Raw genomic sequence first — 14,567 nt, 5'->3', positions numbered from 1 at the left:
TACTACCTCTGATCAATAAACTTTGTACAAGGAACTTCAAAAATAATATACATGTACAAAAAATTCAGCCTCGGGGCTGGGCTAGGTCTCAGTGGCAAAGTGCTTGCTTGGTGTACACAAATCCCCAACAGCACATGCAAATGTAACTCCCATACAGATACTGTGCTTAAGGCGGTACCCTGGAAGCTTCCCCTGGGATGGAGAATGAGACAGAGATACTTATTACAGACACATATCTAGAATGTACTGATTTTAGCCACTTTAATAAGACACAGTAAAACGCTCAAGACAATTGGGAAACAGGAGCCGACTGGGCTCTGGGTGGGGACAGGAATGAAGGGTGGGCTGAGGGTAAAAGGAGGGGCAGAAAATTGTGCAAAAGTTAGGTACCATGTAATTCCCTTCTCTCTTATAAATGATATAACTAGCCTCAGGAGGCATATTGATTAGTTTAAGTTAACTCTTTAAGTAGAAAGGCAATTGATCCAGGATCTAAGTTTCTTTTTAATGTGCTGTGATCTTTCTCAGGAAGGGAGTTAGAAAAAGTATAAAGGAAATTTTGTCAGGATATGTTACTAAGTCTCCCAAACCTAAACAAAATTGCTTTTGAATTCATTACTTAGAACTGGTTTTCTTACGCAGCTAAGAATGTAAGAACATATTAAGCTGAAATGAGATAGTCCTCTTCTATCCAAACTCAAAGAAATGCTATAAAAATATTTTGAGAAGGAAGAAGGAGAGAAGGGAAGAGAGAGAACATAAACCAGGGAGAGTAAAAGAGAAAGCAAGAGATTATTGCTAATGCTGAAGACAAGCCTTAAAACTGAGTTAGTGGGAAATGGCACAGGGAGCACTGAGGGCTGGTGCCTAGAGCCACCGCTGATCCAGAAATAGATGCAAACGCTCTTTGCAGCGTTTAAGGAAAAAGTATGTGGGTGAGTGGCAAGAACTAGACTGCCATCCCCATCTTGAAATGTGAAGCCTTGATGAGCTCCCCAGTCTGAGGAGGATGTGGCTGGAAGAACTGTCCACAGAGTAGGACTCCTGCCAGGACTGTGGGAGGGCTGCTTCAGGACACAGAAGAGATACGTATGAAGCGGAAACTTCAAGTCTGGACCACAGTCAGACGGTGGGAGAATCCATGATATTTAGATGGCACGGAAATGCTGCGGTAGAGGCTCTGCGCGCTGTTGGACTTGCTGGGTTCCTGGCAACCACAGAAGCCAATCCAAACAAGGATACTTGGGCAGCATAGCATACAGGGTTTCCATGAAGAGGTGTGGGCTTTTTCTTTTTTTTTTTTTTATGTGGACGTAGAGCTGGAAAGTTGGCTACTCGTTAGGAGCGCTGGCTACTCTTTCGGAGGACGTGAGTTCCGCCCAGCACCCACAGGCAGCTTACAACTCTCTGAAACTCCAGCCTCAGAGGATCCAGTATTTTCTTCTGGCCTCTACACACATAGGATACACAGATTGGGCAAATACTGATGCACATTAAAAAAAATCTCTAAAAGACAGACCATTTTCCAAGAATTACGAATCAAACGTGACATATTTCTGTAAAGTAAGATAACATATATATCAAGTAAAATGTTCACCTCACCCTTTTTTAAAAAGCAACTATAATCCAAAAGAAACTATAATATGACTATGTGAAAAATAAGTTAACTAAAAATAAGATCCCCATGAAAAAATAAGACTTTGAAACACTTGACATGAATGAACAGACACTTAAAAAATTGTATACTTGAAAAACAGAGTGTATAAAATCTGAGCCCAGGGGGTTCAGCAGAGACTGATGCACGAATCAAGGACCATGCATGGAGAGGTCCTAGACCCCCTGCCAGATGCTCAGATTGGCAGCTCAGTCTCCATATGGGTTTCCAAGTAAGGGGAACAGGGGCTATCTCTATTATGAAGTCGATTGCCTGTTCTTTGATCTCTTATCCCTGGCGATGCGGTCTTGCCAGGCTTCAGAGGAAGAGGATCCAGGCAGTCCTGATGAGACTTGATAAGCTATGGGCAGATGGCAGAGGAGGAGAATTCCCCCTCTCAATGGACTAGGGGAAGGGGATGGGGGAAGAGGGAGGGAGGGTGGAACTGGGAGGAGTTGAGGGAGCGGGCTTCAATCATGATATATAATGAATAAACTGTGGGAAAAATTTTTAAAAATAAATAAAAGAAAAACAGAAAAACAGAGTGTATATATTAACATTATATTAGGTGTAGTTGAGAAATATTTAGTCAACTGGAAGGCAGATATTCCAAAAGGCAGTGAGGAAAATGAAAAAATAGGATAGGATATATGGGAATGAAGTTCAAAGATACAAACAGCAAATCCATTAGAAATTCAAAAGGAACTGATAGAGGGAATGAAGAGAGACAAATAGGAGAGAGATGTCTTTTGAGAAGTGAAACTTTGAGCAACACACCTTTTGAGTAGAATAATGAATATTCAGCTGAGGTAGACTAAGATGTAGGTTAGATTAGCAAAGCACCAGACACCCTGCCCCCAAAAGAAAATCCCAAAAGCAGACGGAGAAAAAATATTCCCTTAAGACAAAATAGCTAATTGGATAGAAAGTTTTTAATCAACATGTCAGAGACTACACCATATGTCCAAGGAACAGAAGAAAACAGCTTGAGTGTCATTTCTTCCTTACTTGTTTCCATTTTCTTTTCTGTTTCTTTATTGACTGTGTGTATGTCTGTGGGCTTCTGTGTGTCAGGGCACACACGTGGAGGCCACAGGACAACTTGCTGGAATCAGTTCTCTCCTTCCACCATGTGAGTTTGTGGGAATTGAACTTGGGTCCTTGACCTGCCAAGCTGCTGGAACATGCCAGCAGATGATAGAGGGAATTAGGCATTGACACCCAATTCAGTGGAAACTGCACAGAATACCTAAATGTGACCCAGAACAGTTCATCTATACGAGGCTCCGGAAGCTTTTTCCTTTACACCGAGGCATAAGTTTGCAGTCTTAGAGTCACAGACTTAGGGAGAATTATTTATAGAGGATATTAACTGAATTTTCAAAATAGAGCGATTAAAATAAAAGCCTGCATAACCAGACAAATGGGTTCACCTGTTGATTTACCTTCTTATGAGTTGAATAATTTGGTTGTTCTTTACTTCCTTATGACTTATTTTCTGTACTTGTATCTCATAGCTCAAGGAAGATTAAATAAGGAATGACAGTAAAGTATTGATGCACAGTAGGAGCTAAATCAATCCTAGTATTATTACTGAACCTTAATTAAGTCCTGGAATTTAATCATGTGATTTGAAGGACTTATGCTTAGAATGACTAATGAAAAACTAAAACAAGAACGCATAGCATACTCTGATATCCACCGAGCAGCCCACGGTCCACGAGGGATTTCCCAGCACTTGATTGTGGCATAGAAGATGGACCAGTGAAGACTTCCCAACACCTGTAGAAGATACAAGGTCTCCAGTCAGCTGAATACATAATCCTGCATGGGACCATCTATACTGTTTCCTATAAGCCAGGGAACATCCCACAAAATTGACTGTCAGTGACAGGTCTCATGATATCATCATTCCATACTGTTGCAGGATATTTGATCCCATTGTGAACCCCAAGATTGTGAACTGTAAAAACCTGTTTTCTTGTTTGTTGTGATTCAGCCCTAACACACATCTTTAATCTAAGAACTTCCTGTTTACTGTAAACAGGTGATTATGGTGTGGCTCAGCTCTAGCACATGTCTTCAATCCAAGAGCTTTCTGTACACAGGATTTGATAAAGTTAACCCTAGGTCAAGAGGTGGAGCAAGTAATCAACTGATAGGGATTAACAGAAAGGAAAGACTTTGAGTTGAAGGGTATTTAAGACAGCTTGGAAAAGAAGGAGCTTTTGGCTTTTTCCTCCCGGGCTGTCAGCTGAGCTAGCAAGCTTTTTGGCCTTGGGCTTTTGGCTTCTGGCGGTTTGGCTTTGGGGCTTTTAGCTTTGAACTTTTGGTTTTTGTTTTTTCCTTCTGGATGTGAGCTGAGTAGCAAGGTCAGCTGGGTGCTTTCTCTGCCTCTCTGAGCTGGCAGGTTTTCACCCTAGCATCTGGCTCCTGAGTCTCCATTAGTAATATTAAATGATTTGGGATTTTCGTTCTTTAAAACAAAACCATACTAAAAGGACTTTAGTGCTTACACATAGGTTTTTAAAAAGCAGCTAACCACATAGCCCCAGACTGATCCTCTGAATAATAACAATTCTACTCTTTTCTTCATCATGGCTTTTTATTTTGAAGCAGTACGTTATCTCTTTCTAGATCTCTTGCTCTCAGGCAATCTTGTCACTAACACTAATGACCTCTTGAAGATCCAGGTGGAGAGGAAAGGGATGAGCCCTCTATTTCTATCCTGATGTGCTGTCACTCATTCATTTAACTGGCTGTAAACTGTTAATTTTATCAAAAATTTAGGAAATCTTTTTGTGTATAGACCTATCACTCATTTACTTTTTATAATAAAAGCTGTATTTCCAACAACTGAAAAAGTATAAAAAAGAGAAATCACCTTAGGTCACTCCTGCCAGGCATATGGGATTTTCTAGGAGCATACTGGAATTGAGATCATGTACACAGTGTACTTAAAAACTGGCTAGGCACTCAGTGCTTGCTGTAAACGCATGAGAACCTGAGTAGCACCCACAGAACTGACACAACAGCCTGGCATAGAGGCGCATGCTTGAAATGCCAGCATTGGGGAGGCAGAGACAGAGATGCCTGCTAGCCTGACAGCCTTAGACGGTGGGCTCCATGCCAAGTGGAGACCCAGTCTTAAAAAGAGGGTTGGGGGTAGAGGCAAGTGAATGTTCATGAGTTCTAGGCCTGCCTGGTTTACATGGTGAGTTCTAGGCCAGCCTGGTCTACACAGAGGGTTCTACACTAGCCAGGACTACACACTGAGACTATGTCTCAAACACCTCCACACCCCAAACAACAACAAAGCAAGAGCTCTAGTTCAGCCATTAAAATTAAGGATTTGTTGCTCTTGCCATTGAGATTCTGGTTCAGTTCTCAGCTAGGAGGAAAGTAATTAAAAATAAAACCCATAATGACATACATTACCATCATCTTTGCCATTCAATTTTCTTATGAATTTTGTACTTATGTGCTACTTAACTAATTATGGATTTTAGAGTTATTAACATATATAACCTTGTGTCATGCTGGGGTATTGAGTAATGAATTCAAGTTCTTACACATGCTTGGCAACTGCTCTGCTATGGAGAAACATCCCAGCCCTATATGACCTCTTTACATATTAAAAGAGATTAAATATCCCATGTAATCGAAGCAAATATTTTCTCTCAGGTTTCCACTTTATTCTTTTAGATATAAACTTTAAGATTTCAGGGTACTCAAAATCAGTTCTGTCACCATGCTTACTGCACAATGTCTGTCATCTACATCTTTAAAGTGTATTGTTGATATTTCTGTTTACATGTAGGTTTATGTTGGAGGAAAACCTAGGGATTTAGTTCCCAGCTTGACATATGCTTGAGCCCAAAGCTGGCTTAACTGGATCAGGATAAGCATCTCTATGTAGTAAGATTATATAGTTCTTTTTAGCTCTCCATGAATTAAATGCTTTGAGTGTGTTGGCCAAAATGAAAGGAAGCTCTCAACAGTAAGAACAGATGACATACTAGAGATTAATGAGGTGTTAACTATTCATTTCCTTAAGAATTTTGAAAAGTTAGTAACAAACTATAGATGTTAGGATTTTGGAACAAAACCTGCTTCTGAGTTGCCTAGTAACTTATGGTGTCATCATGTGTCACCGGCCAGGTGGCCACACCTGGAAGGCGTGGTTACCTTGCCCCTTAAAGGGACCACGGCCATGTGATCTCTCTCTTGGTCCTATCTTCTCTTGCTCTCTTGGTCCTTCCTCTCTATTGTGGAGCCCCCTCTCTCCTCCCCTTCCTCTCTCTTTCCCCCCTCTTTCTCCCCAGCAATGTCCTGCTCTCCCTTCCCTTCCTCTCTTCATATCCACCTAATAAACCTCTTTCATAGAAGATCTGTTGTGATCCTCATCATGATTTAAGTGGTCCCAAAAATAGACATTTGTCTTTATGCCCACAGATAAGTGTAGTCTTCACCCCTCATCAAGGAAACTTTACTTTGCAACAGACAGAAAACCACAACCAATCAAAATGCAGAGTTGTGGAGCCCAGGCCCAAAGGCTTCATCTACAAAACTCTCCTGAGGCTTAGGAAAAATTAAAGGAGAAGGGTGGAAAGAGCCAGGGGAGCAGAGAGTTTGCTGTGAGAGTGAGTCTCCTAGCAATACCTTTCAGAAGCTACACCCATGAAGTCTTACCAACATGACCGCCCAAACATGAGCTGACCACGGATGACACCACTGAACACAGCACACTGGAGAGGCCTCAACCCTACACAGACAACTACAGACAACTGAGACAAGCCAGGAGCGGACAGAGACAGCGATGCCTGCTAGCCTGACAGCCTTAGACGGTCCTCCCCAGGGAAGAAAACACCAGTTGGCTGCCCAGTGCCAAACAGTCAGTCCTGAAAACATATGTACAAGTAGCATTATATGGACTTAACAGGTTATACTTAAGAATATGTATGTATATACAAATACATACATGCATGCAATAACAGTGAAAAAAAAGAGGCCATGAATTTGAGGAGATTTGGAGGAAAGGGTAGGGAGAAAAGATCTAATTAAATTATAATTTCAAAATAAACACAATTAAAAAAAGAATAAAAGGGGTGAAATATTTTTAAAAAAGGTATTTGGGGAAGTTAAGACTGTTTTCAGTTTTAGAATTAAATATTTGAATGTGTTCTATTTGGGATGTGTTCCCTCTACTTCCAAGTATGCAGCAAAACGTCTGCTTAGAGCACAAAAGGTCCTTTCCCGAAAAGCGCATCTCTAAAATGCATGGCTAGTGTACGTTCAATTTCTTGGGAGCTGGAAATGGGAAAGAGGAGGATAATGAGGGGGAGAGGGAAACAAAGGCTTAAATGGTAGTTCAAGGTATAGAAAAAAAAATAACACTAAAATTAAAACTGCTCAGCGTTAAGCTGCTTCAGAGTGTGGCCTTTATCAAATTTCTTTATTCCCATATATCTCAAAACCAAACAGGTATTCAACTATTAGATGAGAACAAGTAAGTAAAAAGGAAATCACGACTACTATCTATTGGCCTATTGTGTGATGCAGCTTAGGACTCTGGGTTCGAACCAGTCCGCCTCATATTTATCATCTGCAGGATGGAGTTAAAAGTCTGATTGTAGAATTAAAGAAGTTAATACATGTCAGTGTATTCTTAGTGTACGTTTGACTTAATGAACAATGTTTCCTGAAGGCGCGATCTTACTAACTTCTGGGTGCCTAACAAGAGCAATAAAGGAACTGACAGTATGCTCTCGGCTGGGGTCGAACGGCGAGACCGACGTATCGAAATGCAAAGGCAGGGAAAGACCCGAGCTCGGCGACCCCCACCTCCCGCCACGCCACCACGTCGTCAAAAGGAGCAAAGTCCTCTGGGAAGTGTAGTCTTAAGGCCTTGAAAAGGACTTCAGCCATGGACCCACGAGCTAGGAAGTTGGGGGTACAACAACGAAGAGTGGGGAGTACCGGGTAGCTCGGGTGTAGCGGGAGTCCCAGACGTGGGTTAAGCGGCTCACCTGAGTCTCCCAACACCAGAACCTTCACCCGATCCAGGGTCGCCATCTTGCCACGGTCTCCTTGAGGTTAACGCCCTTTCCTGGATTGCCAGCCAATCAGGGAAGGGTTGGGAGGCAGGGCCTACCACCTCATTGGTCAGTCACGACGCGACTGCTTTGATTGAAAGCTTCGCCGTGCGGATTAACGGGAGGTTTCCAACCTGGTCGCAGGAAATAGGCGTCTGTACTTGCCTGGCAAGTGGCGTGGGCCGGCCGAAGAAGCCGGTAGTTGAGGTCCCGAGGGCGGCTGTAGTGGGAGTGTTCGTGCATCCGCTTGGGTAAACCTTATTCCCTGCTCCTTATTCCCGGTTTCCGGCCTGGCGTGCTATTTCACGGTTTCTCTTGCCCGCCCCTTCCTGGTCTAGCCCCTTCTCGACCACCCTCTTACCTTGGTCCTCTTAGACTTCCAAAGAGCCATTGCCCCGGAGCGGCCCGTGTGCGACCTCGGGTAGGACGGGCTCGGCGGTGTCCAGGGTGGCCCCGGAGCCCCCTGGGCGCGCCTGAGCGACTGTGGGGTCTCTGGGTCTGGACACTTGTGAGCACAGCTGGTGGAGGGCACCCGGGTCCGGAGCTGCCGCCGTCGTGGGACCCCTTAAAGGACGAAGGGCTGGAGAGTTCGTGAAGTACAGTAACAGAGAACTGTAGAGGCTGTGGTAGAAGCCACGTTCTTCTAAGAACTTGGGAAGTAGTATTTTGAAATGGACTAACTAGCTGGGCTTCCTGCACCCACTCTGTTCTTTTATTCTCTCCCTCCCCCCCTTCTTCATCCAGCATAGTCTTTAAAAACCACAAGTTTCATCTAGTAACTCCTTGCTTAAAGCAATTACTAGTTAAAAAAAAAAAAAAAGGATGGCTTATAGCTGTTAGTGTTGGGATGCAGGTGTGAAACAAGGGCATTGTGTGAAAGCTGGCAAGATGGGTATGGTACAAGAACACTTGCCCAGGAGATGAATTGAAAGTTTGAGTTAAGTACTTGAGTGACCAGGCGCTAGCATTGATGAGCAAGGTAAAAATAAGTCCCTGCTCCTAGAAACTGTATAAAGTATGAGGAAATGTGAAGTCGAGCATCAGATGGTACTGTTGGGAATTTGGGAAGGCCAGGAAACATTACCCAAAGCCTAACAACGTTAGGAGAACGGTTTGGGCTTAGCTCTGAGGGGGGAGGGAAACAGTATGTGGCTATGAGGGTGACTTTGCTAAAAATGGAGTGATTTCAACTTGGTTTCCCCTAACTCTACACCTGGGGCACAATTAGAATATAGGCCTGACTGGCTAGGGTGAAGTTGGGAGAGCCCTGAGTATCACTGTGAAGAGGAAAAGGAGACCATTAGTAATGACACCAAGAAGCCTCCACAGACAGACCAGAGAAATCCCTTCCTTCAGTGTCACCTTAGCTATAGAATTTCTAATTTCAGAAGGTGGGCTCACTTTTTACTTACTTCCAATTTTCAAGAGTAGTGGGAAGTTGAATTTTTTTTTTTTTTTTAATGTACCCAAGATTTTTAAATGTTGACCACTGGTTCAAAGCACTCTGTATGGGTTGCCAGTTCCAGAACTTGATCTAAGTGGCTTTAAGAAATGCAGAGATTGAATAATTGTTATACATCTTGATTCAGGATGTGGTGAAGGAGCAAAGAAAGGCCTTGGTCAACAAGGAGGATTTAACATTTGAGGTTTGTTTTTTTTTTAACTAGCTAGCCTTCCTGAGCTCCAGTTGTTTGTATGTATGTATGTTTGTTTGTTTTAAATTCAGGCACCTTGTGTGTGTCTTCAAAGGAATATGGTGTTTTATCAAAGACAGGCTTCTGAAAGTGGATGCCCCGGCCTTGAGTCTATAAGGCTTAGTCCTATTCAGATATTGCCTATTTCTCCTGCACTTTTCCTTCTTACAGTGGCCCAAAACAGCTGCTTGTGGTTTTTCCTCCAATATATTGATGGAGGAAACCTTTTGATTTCCTTTCTGTGATAATTTTCGTTTCTCTTGTCATTGCAACTCCTCCCTCCCTAAGTTTAGGTTTTATGACTCCAGCTCCTGATATAACGACAATGCTGCCATCTTCCTATCAGGTCACTGGTGGAAATGTCAGTTAGATGGGGGGCATTTGTTCTAAATGCCAGTACTTGAGTTGAACTCATATTCCAGCCCAGAAGCAGAACACATTATGTTAACTGTCTGATTCAATTCCTACATTAACTGTGTGGGAAAGGCACTTTAATCACTTTATGTCTGAGGTTCACACTAAGAAACTGACCTGGGATTTCCAAGCTTCAAACTATTGGCTGGAAGAGTCTTGAAGTCACTCTTTTGTACTGATCTTCAGTTACACCCAGAGATGTATTAGACCCAGGAAACAGACTGCACAACAAATACAGGGACCTGGACATACAGGATGTTCATTTGCAGCCTGCAAATGGCCATGGGACAGATTGGAGCGATGACCAGTGACTTTTGTTACCCATTAGAGTAATCTAAAGGGATTTTAAAATTAGCAGCATTCCTGATCTGGCCCTTCCATACTGGCTGAAACAAAATTCCTAGGAATGGGGCCCAGTGTTGGTTAAGATGCTTAAAATGCTGCCTACGTGATTCTGCTCTATAGTCAGGGTTGAGAACCAATGGTCAGCATCTCATGGTTTCTGGGGGGATAGAGGAGAGGAAGATGAGAAATAATAGTCTACGCTCACATTCGTCTGCCCTTTGGTCTTCTGAATGTTTCTAAAGTCACAGGTTTTATTTTGTCAGCTGCTGAGCATGTGAAACAAAAAGAAAAATGGGGTTTTAAGTACATTAGAGACAAAACTGGACAGGAGATCAAAATGTATGTGGAAGTGTGCTGTGATTCTGTTTTAATGAGCTCAGACATTCTTAAACATCTATGGTGACAAAGGCTCTCGGACTGCAAGTTTGGACTAGTAAATCCTAGCGCTGCCTTGCCGTCTCTGTGTGTGTATAGTTATGCTTGAGGACTGTAGTTTAAAAATATATGTTGTAACTAGCTTTCTTTTAATCTTTGCCTTATTGTAGATGTGGGCTTAAAACCCCCATACGTGTGTACATTGGTTATGTAGGACTTTATACTCTAATACTGTAGATGTTATAACATTTCTTACAGAAAGAAGCATCAACTCTGATAGGGTTGGTTACTTCAGAGTTTAAATTAAAGGTTTAATTTACAACAACCCAATTGTAGCCTCTCTAACTGAAGTCCAGAACCCAAGTGCTGTGACATGGGAGACTCTGAGAGGACAACTTTGTGGGCTGTGGCCTCCACATGGAGACAGCCAGCTTCTGCTCTGCTCCTCAGGGGACCTGTATTTAAGGGTGTCTTTTTTTCTTCATCCTCCTCCCTCTAATTTTTAAGCTCAAGAAGGCACTCAAAATTGGTAAAGCACTTTCAATCTTAGCATTAATTTTCTTCAGTTTCTTCAGTTGTTTGTTAATTTTGTCTGATGCCCCAGCTGGCTGGCAGTTACTTATGTGTTTATATTGGTTTTCTTGTTTTGTTTTTGGTTTTGGTGATGGTAAAAGTGTGACTATGTAAAACACTTAAAAATCTTTTTTTCATTTATTTATTAATTATACTTTATTCACTTTGTATCCCCCCCGTAAGCCCCTCCCACCTCCCCTCCCAACCCCACCCTCCCTCCCCCTTCTTCACACATGCCCCTCCCCAAGTCCACTGATAGGGGAGGTCCTCTTCTCTTTTCTTCTGATCTTAGTCTATCAGATCACATCACGAGTGGCTGCATTGTCATCTTCTGTGGCCTGGTAAGGCTGCTCCCCCCTCAGGGGGAGGTGATCAAAGAGCAGGCCAATCAGTTTATGTCAGAGGCAGTCCCTCTTCCCATTACTATGTAACCCACTTGGACACTGAACTGTCATGTGCTACATCTGTGCAGGGGTTCTACATTATCTCCATGAATAGTCTTGGTTGGAGTATGAGTCTCTGGGAAGTTCCCTGTGTTCACATTTTCTGGTTTTGTTGCTCTCCTTGTGTGGTTCCCGTCCTCACTAGCTCTTACTATTTCCCACTTCTTACATAAGATTCCATGCACTCTGCCCAACAGTTGGCCATAAGTCTCAGTGTCTGCTTTGATAGTCTGCAGGGCAGAGGCTTTCAGAAGCCCTCTGTGGCAGGTTCCTAGGTTGTTTCTTGTTTTCTTCTTCTTCTGATGTCCATCCTCTTTGCCTTTCAGGATAGGCTCAATCGAGCGTTTTAGTCAGGGTCTTCTCTCTTGATTAGTTTCTTTAGATGTACAGATTTTAGTAGGTTTATCCTATGTTATATGTCTATATGAATTAGTATATACTGTGTGTGTGTCTTTCTGCTTCTGGGACAGCTCACTCAGGATGATCCTTTCTAGGTCCTACCATTTACCTGCAAATTTCATGATTTCCTTATTTTTCATTGCTGAGTAATATTCCAGTGTATAGATGTACCACAATTTCTGCATCCATTCTTCAGTTGAGGGGCATCTGGGCTGTTTCCAGCTTCTGGCTATTACAAATAAACCTGCTACAAACATGGTTGAGCAAATGTCCTTATTGTGTACTTGAGCCTCTTTTGGATATATGCCCAGGAGTGGCATGGCTGGATCTTGAGGAAGCACTATTCCTGGTTGTCTGAGAAAGCGCCAGATTGATTTCCAGAGTGGTTGTACAAGTTTACATTCCCACCAGCGATGGAGGAGGGTTCTCCTTTCTCCACAACCTCTCCAGCATAACACTTAAAAATCTTAGCAGGAAATTTTTATTGAAAAGAAACGAAGTCTAGGGTAATTGCTAGGATTCTCTAGATTTCCAGCCATTCCCAGAGAGCCTGCCAATAAGCATAGTGAACACTTTAAGAGGGTTTTTGTTGTTGTGGTTGTTGTTTGTTTGTTTTTCTTTGTGAAATAAAGTGGGGTTGATGTAATATATCATTGTCAGAAATAATTGTGTTTTTGGAGTTGAGCACATTGTTGATCCTGAAAGTAACTATTTAAAGATTATGTCAAGCTTTTTAGGTGTAGTCTTTAGTGTACTATAAAGGAAAATTGTGGCATTCTGTTAAATGTTTAAAGTGTTAGAGGTCTTTTAAAGCAATGTTTAAATGTGTTGGTGGCACTTTAAAAATAATGATAGCTCCCAGTAAGAGGTTATTGTAGATTTAAAGTGATGATTGTGTCCTCATGCCCACTAATTCCTGTCCCCTCAATCCATTACAGGTGAAGCTTGCTGTTGAAGATGGCAGACCCAGATGTGCTCACTGAGGTGCCTGCGGCATTGAAGCGGCTAGCCAAGTATGTCATCCGGGGCTTTTATGGCATTGAGCACGTGTTGGCCTTGGACATCTTGATCCGGAACCCCTGTGTGAAAGAAGAGGACATGCTGGAGCTGCTCAAGTTTGACAGGAAGCAACTTCGCTCTGTTTTGAATAATTTAAAGGGAGACAAATTCATCAAATGCAGAATGAGGGTAGAGACTGCTGCGGATGGGAAGACCACACGCCATAACTACTACTTCATCAATTACCGCACTCTTGTTAATGTGGTAAAATATAAACTGGACCACATGAGAAGGAGGATTGAAACGGATGAGAGAAATTCCACCAATCGGGCTTCCTTCAAATGTCCTGTGTGCAGCAGTACTTTCACCGACCTGGAAGCTAATCAGCTGTTTGACCCCATGACAGGTGAGACCTACTCAGTTTGTGAATCAAGTAAAATGAGATGTGGACTTCTTTTCTGTCAATTGTTCTAAATTGTAAGCCAATTATAGACTGACAGTTTTGAGAAGCTTTGCATGGCCTCTTCCTTCACAAAGACATGTCTTTATCCATGGAGCTAACAGCTCACCTGAAACTCTCCCTTCCAATCCAAACCCTTATTTAGTGCTGAGCCTAATCTGGAGGATTGATTTCTCTACCACTTTGAAGCTATTATGAGTTTACTTGTGATCTCACTCTTCAGCAAATTATTTTAGTGTCTATTTATGTCAGTCACTGGCAGATAAGCTTATAAGAATATAACATAATGTGCTTAAGAGCTTTGCTAGTGAGCGTGCATTGTGCCATTAGGGGTATGTGAACTAGAATATGTGATCTGTGTTTGGGGAGGGTCTCTAGAAGAAGGACTAGCTGAGCCCGGAAAGAGTAAATGAGAATTAGCCAGATCAAATAAGAGGGAACTTTTTTTAACTTAACAAAGGGATCAATAATTTAGATCAGCTAATGGGAGAGAATTCTTAACAGCATATATGAGTTGCTTCATTTATCACATACGTTAGTCTTAAGAATTTTCATTACCACAAGTTATGAACCATGTTTTCCTAAAATACAGTATATTTGGCATTAACACGGGAAACATTAAAGTGCTGGGTTACATTGTTAATTTTAAACTAAGCTTGAGACAAGTTTTGTCAAATACTTGGTGGAACAGTTTTGTCCTGTTATCTTGCATTGAGCTTATTTTATCTAAGAGAAGCTTTTTTGGTTTTGGCTGCCCTTTGTTTTTTGAGACTGGATCTCCCTGTATAGGTCAGGCTGGAATTCACTTGAACTCATTATGTTGACCTTGAACTCCTGGTGATCCTTCTGCCTCAGCATCCAGAGTGCTGTGATTATAGACCATGTGCACCACCCTGCCTAGTGGTTAGTTACCTTTTTTACTCTGATAAAGCAGCATGCTCAAAACTGACTTAAATAAGAAAGAGTTTATTTTGGTTTACAGTTCCAGAGGGAGAGTCCATAGTGGTCGAGATGGCATGGCTGCAGGCAGGTGGAGCAGCAAGCTAAGATATTATGTCTTCATTTACGTGCAGGAAGCTGAGGGAACTAACAACAGGGGGCTGAGGTTACAAACAC

General features: G+C 42.3%; 2 protein-coding genes across 5 annotated transcripts in view; one reads left to right on the top strand and one right to left on the bottom strand.

The window, feature by feature from the left end:
* Rabl3 (RAB, member of RAS oncogene family like 3) overlaps positions 1 to 7,816 on the bottom strand; it is a 33,274-nt gene extending 25,458 nt beyond the window's left edge. Inside the window, exons 1-2 of one of the 2 annotated variants that reach the window (XM_021628333.2) lie at positions 7,684 to 7,816; positions 3,345 to 3,436 (exon numbers count right to left, since the gene is read on the bottom strand). In XM_021628333.2, coding sequence (XP_021484008.1) covers positions 3,345 to 3,436; positions 7,684 to 7,729 — 138 coding nt within the window. In that variant the 5' untranslated portion in view covers positions 7,730 to 7,816. The remainder of the gene's footprint in view (positions 1 to 3,344; positions 3,437 to 7,683) is intronic. The other variant, XM_060370367.1, reaches the window with a different exon arrangement.
* Positions 7,817 to 7,852: 36 nt separating this feature from the next.
* Gtf2e1 (general transcription factor IIE subunit 1) overlaps positions 7,853 to 14,567 on the top strand; it is a 33,829-nt gene continuing 27,114 nt past the window's right edge. The window contains exons 1-2 of one of the 3 annotated variants that reach the window (XM_060370364.1): positions 7,853 to 8,000; positions 12,931 to 13,397. In XM_060370364.1, the coding sequence (XP_060226347.1) occupies positions 12,950 to 13,397 (448 nt within the window). In that variant the 5' untranslated portion in view covers positions 7,853 to 8,000; positions 12,931 to 12,949. Of the gene's footprint in view, positions 8,001 to 8,043; positions 8,171 to 9,239; positions 9,396 to 12,930; positions 13,398 to 14,567 lie in introns of those variants that run through there. The other 2 variants (XM_060370365.1, XM_060370366.1) reach the window with 2 other exon arrangements.

Source organism: Meriones unguiculatus, chromosome 17 (genome assembly GCF_030254825.1).
Source record: "Meriones unguiculatus strain TT.TT164.6M chromosome 17, Bangor_MerUng_6.1, whole genome shotgun sequence".
NCBI classification, from domain to species: Eukaryota; Metazoa; Chordata; class Mammalia; order Rodentia; family Muridae; genus Meriones; species Meriones unguiculatus.
Note: the sequence above shows the minus strand (reverse complement) of the source record. Positions and strands in the feature narration are given on the sequence as shown.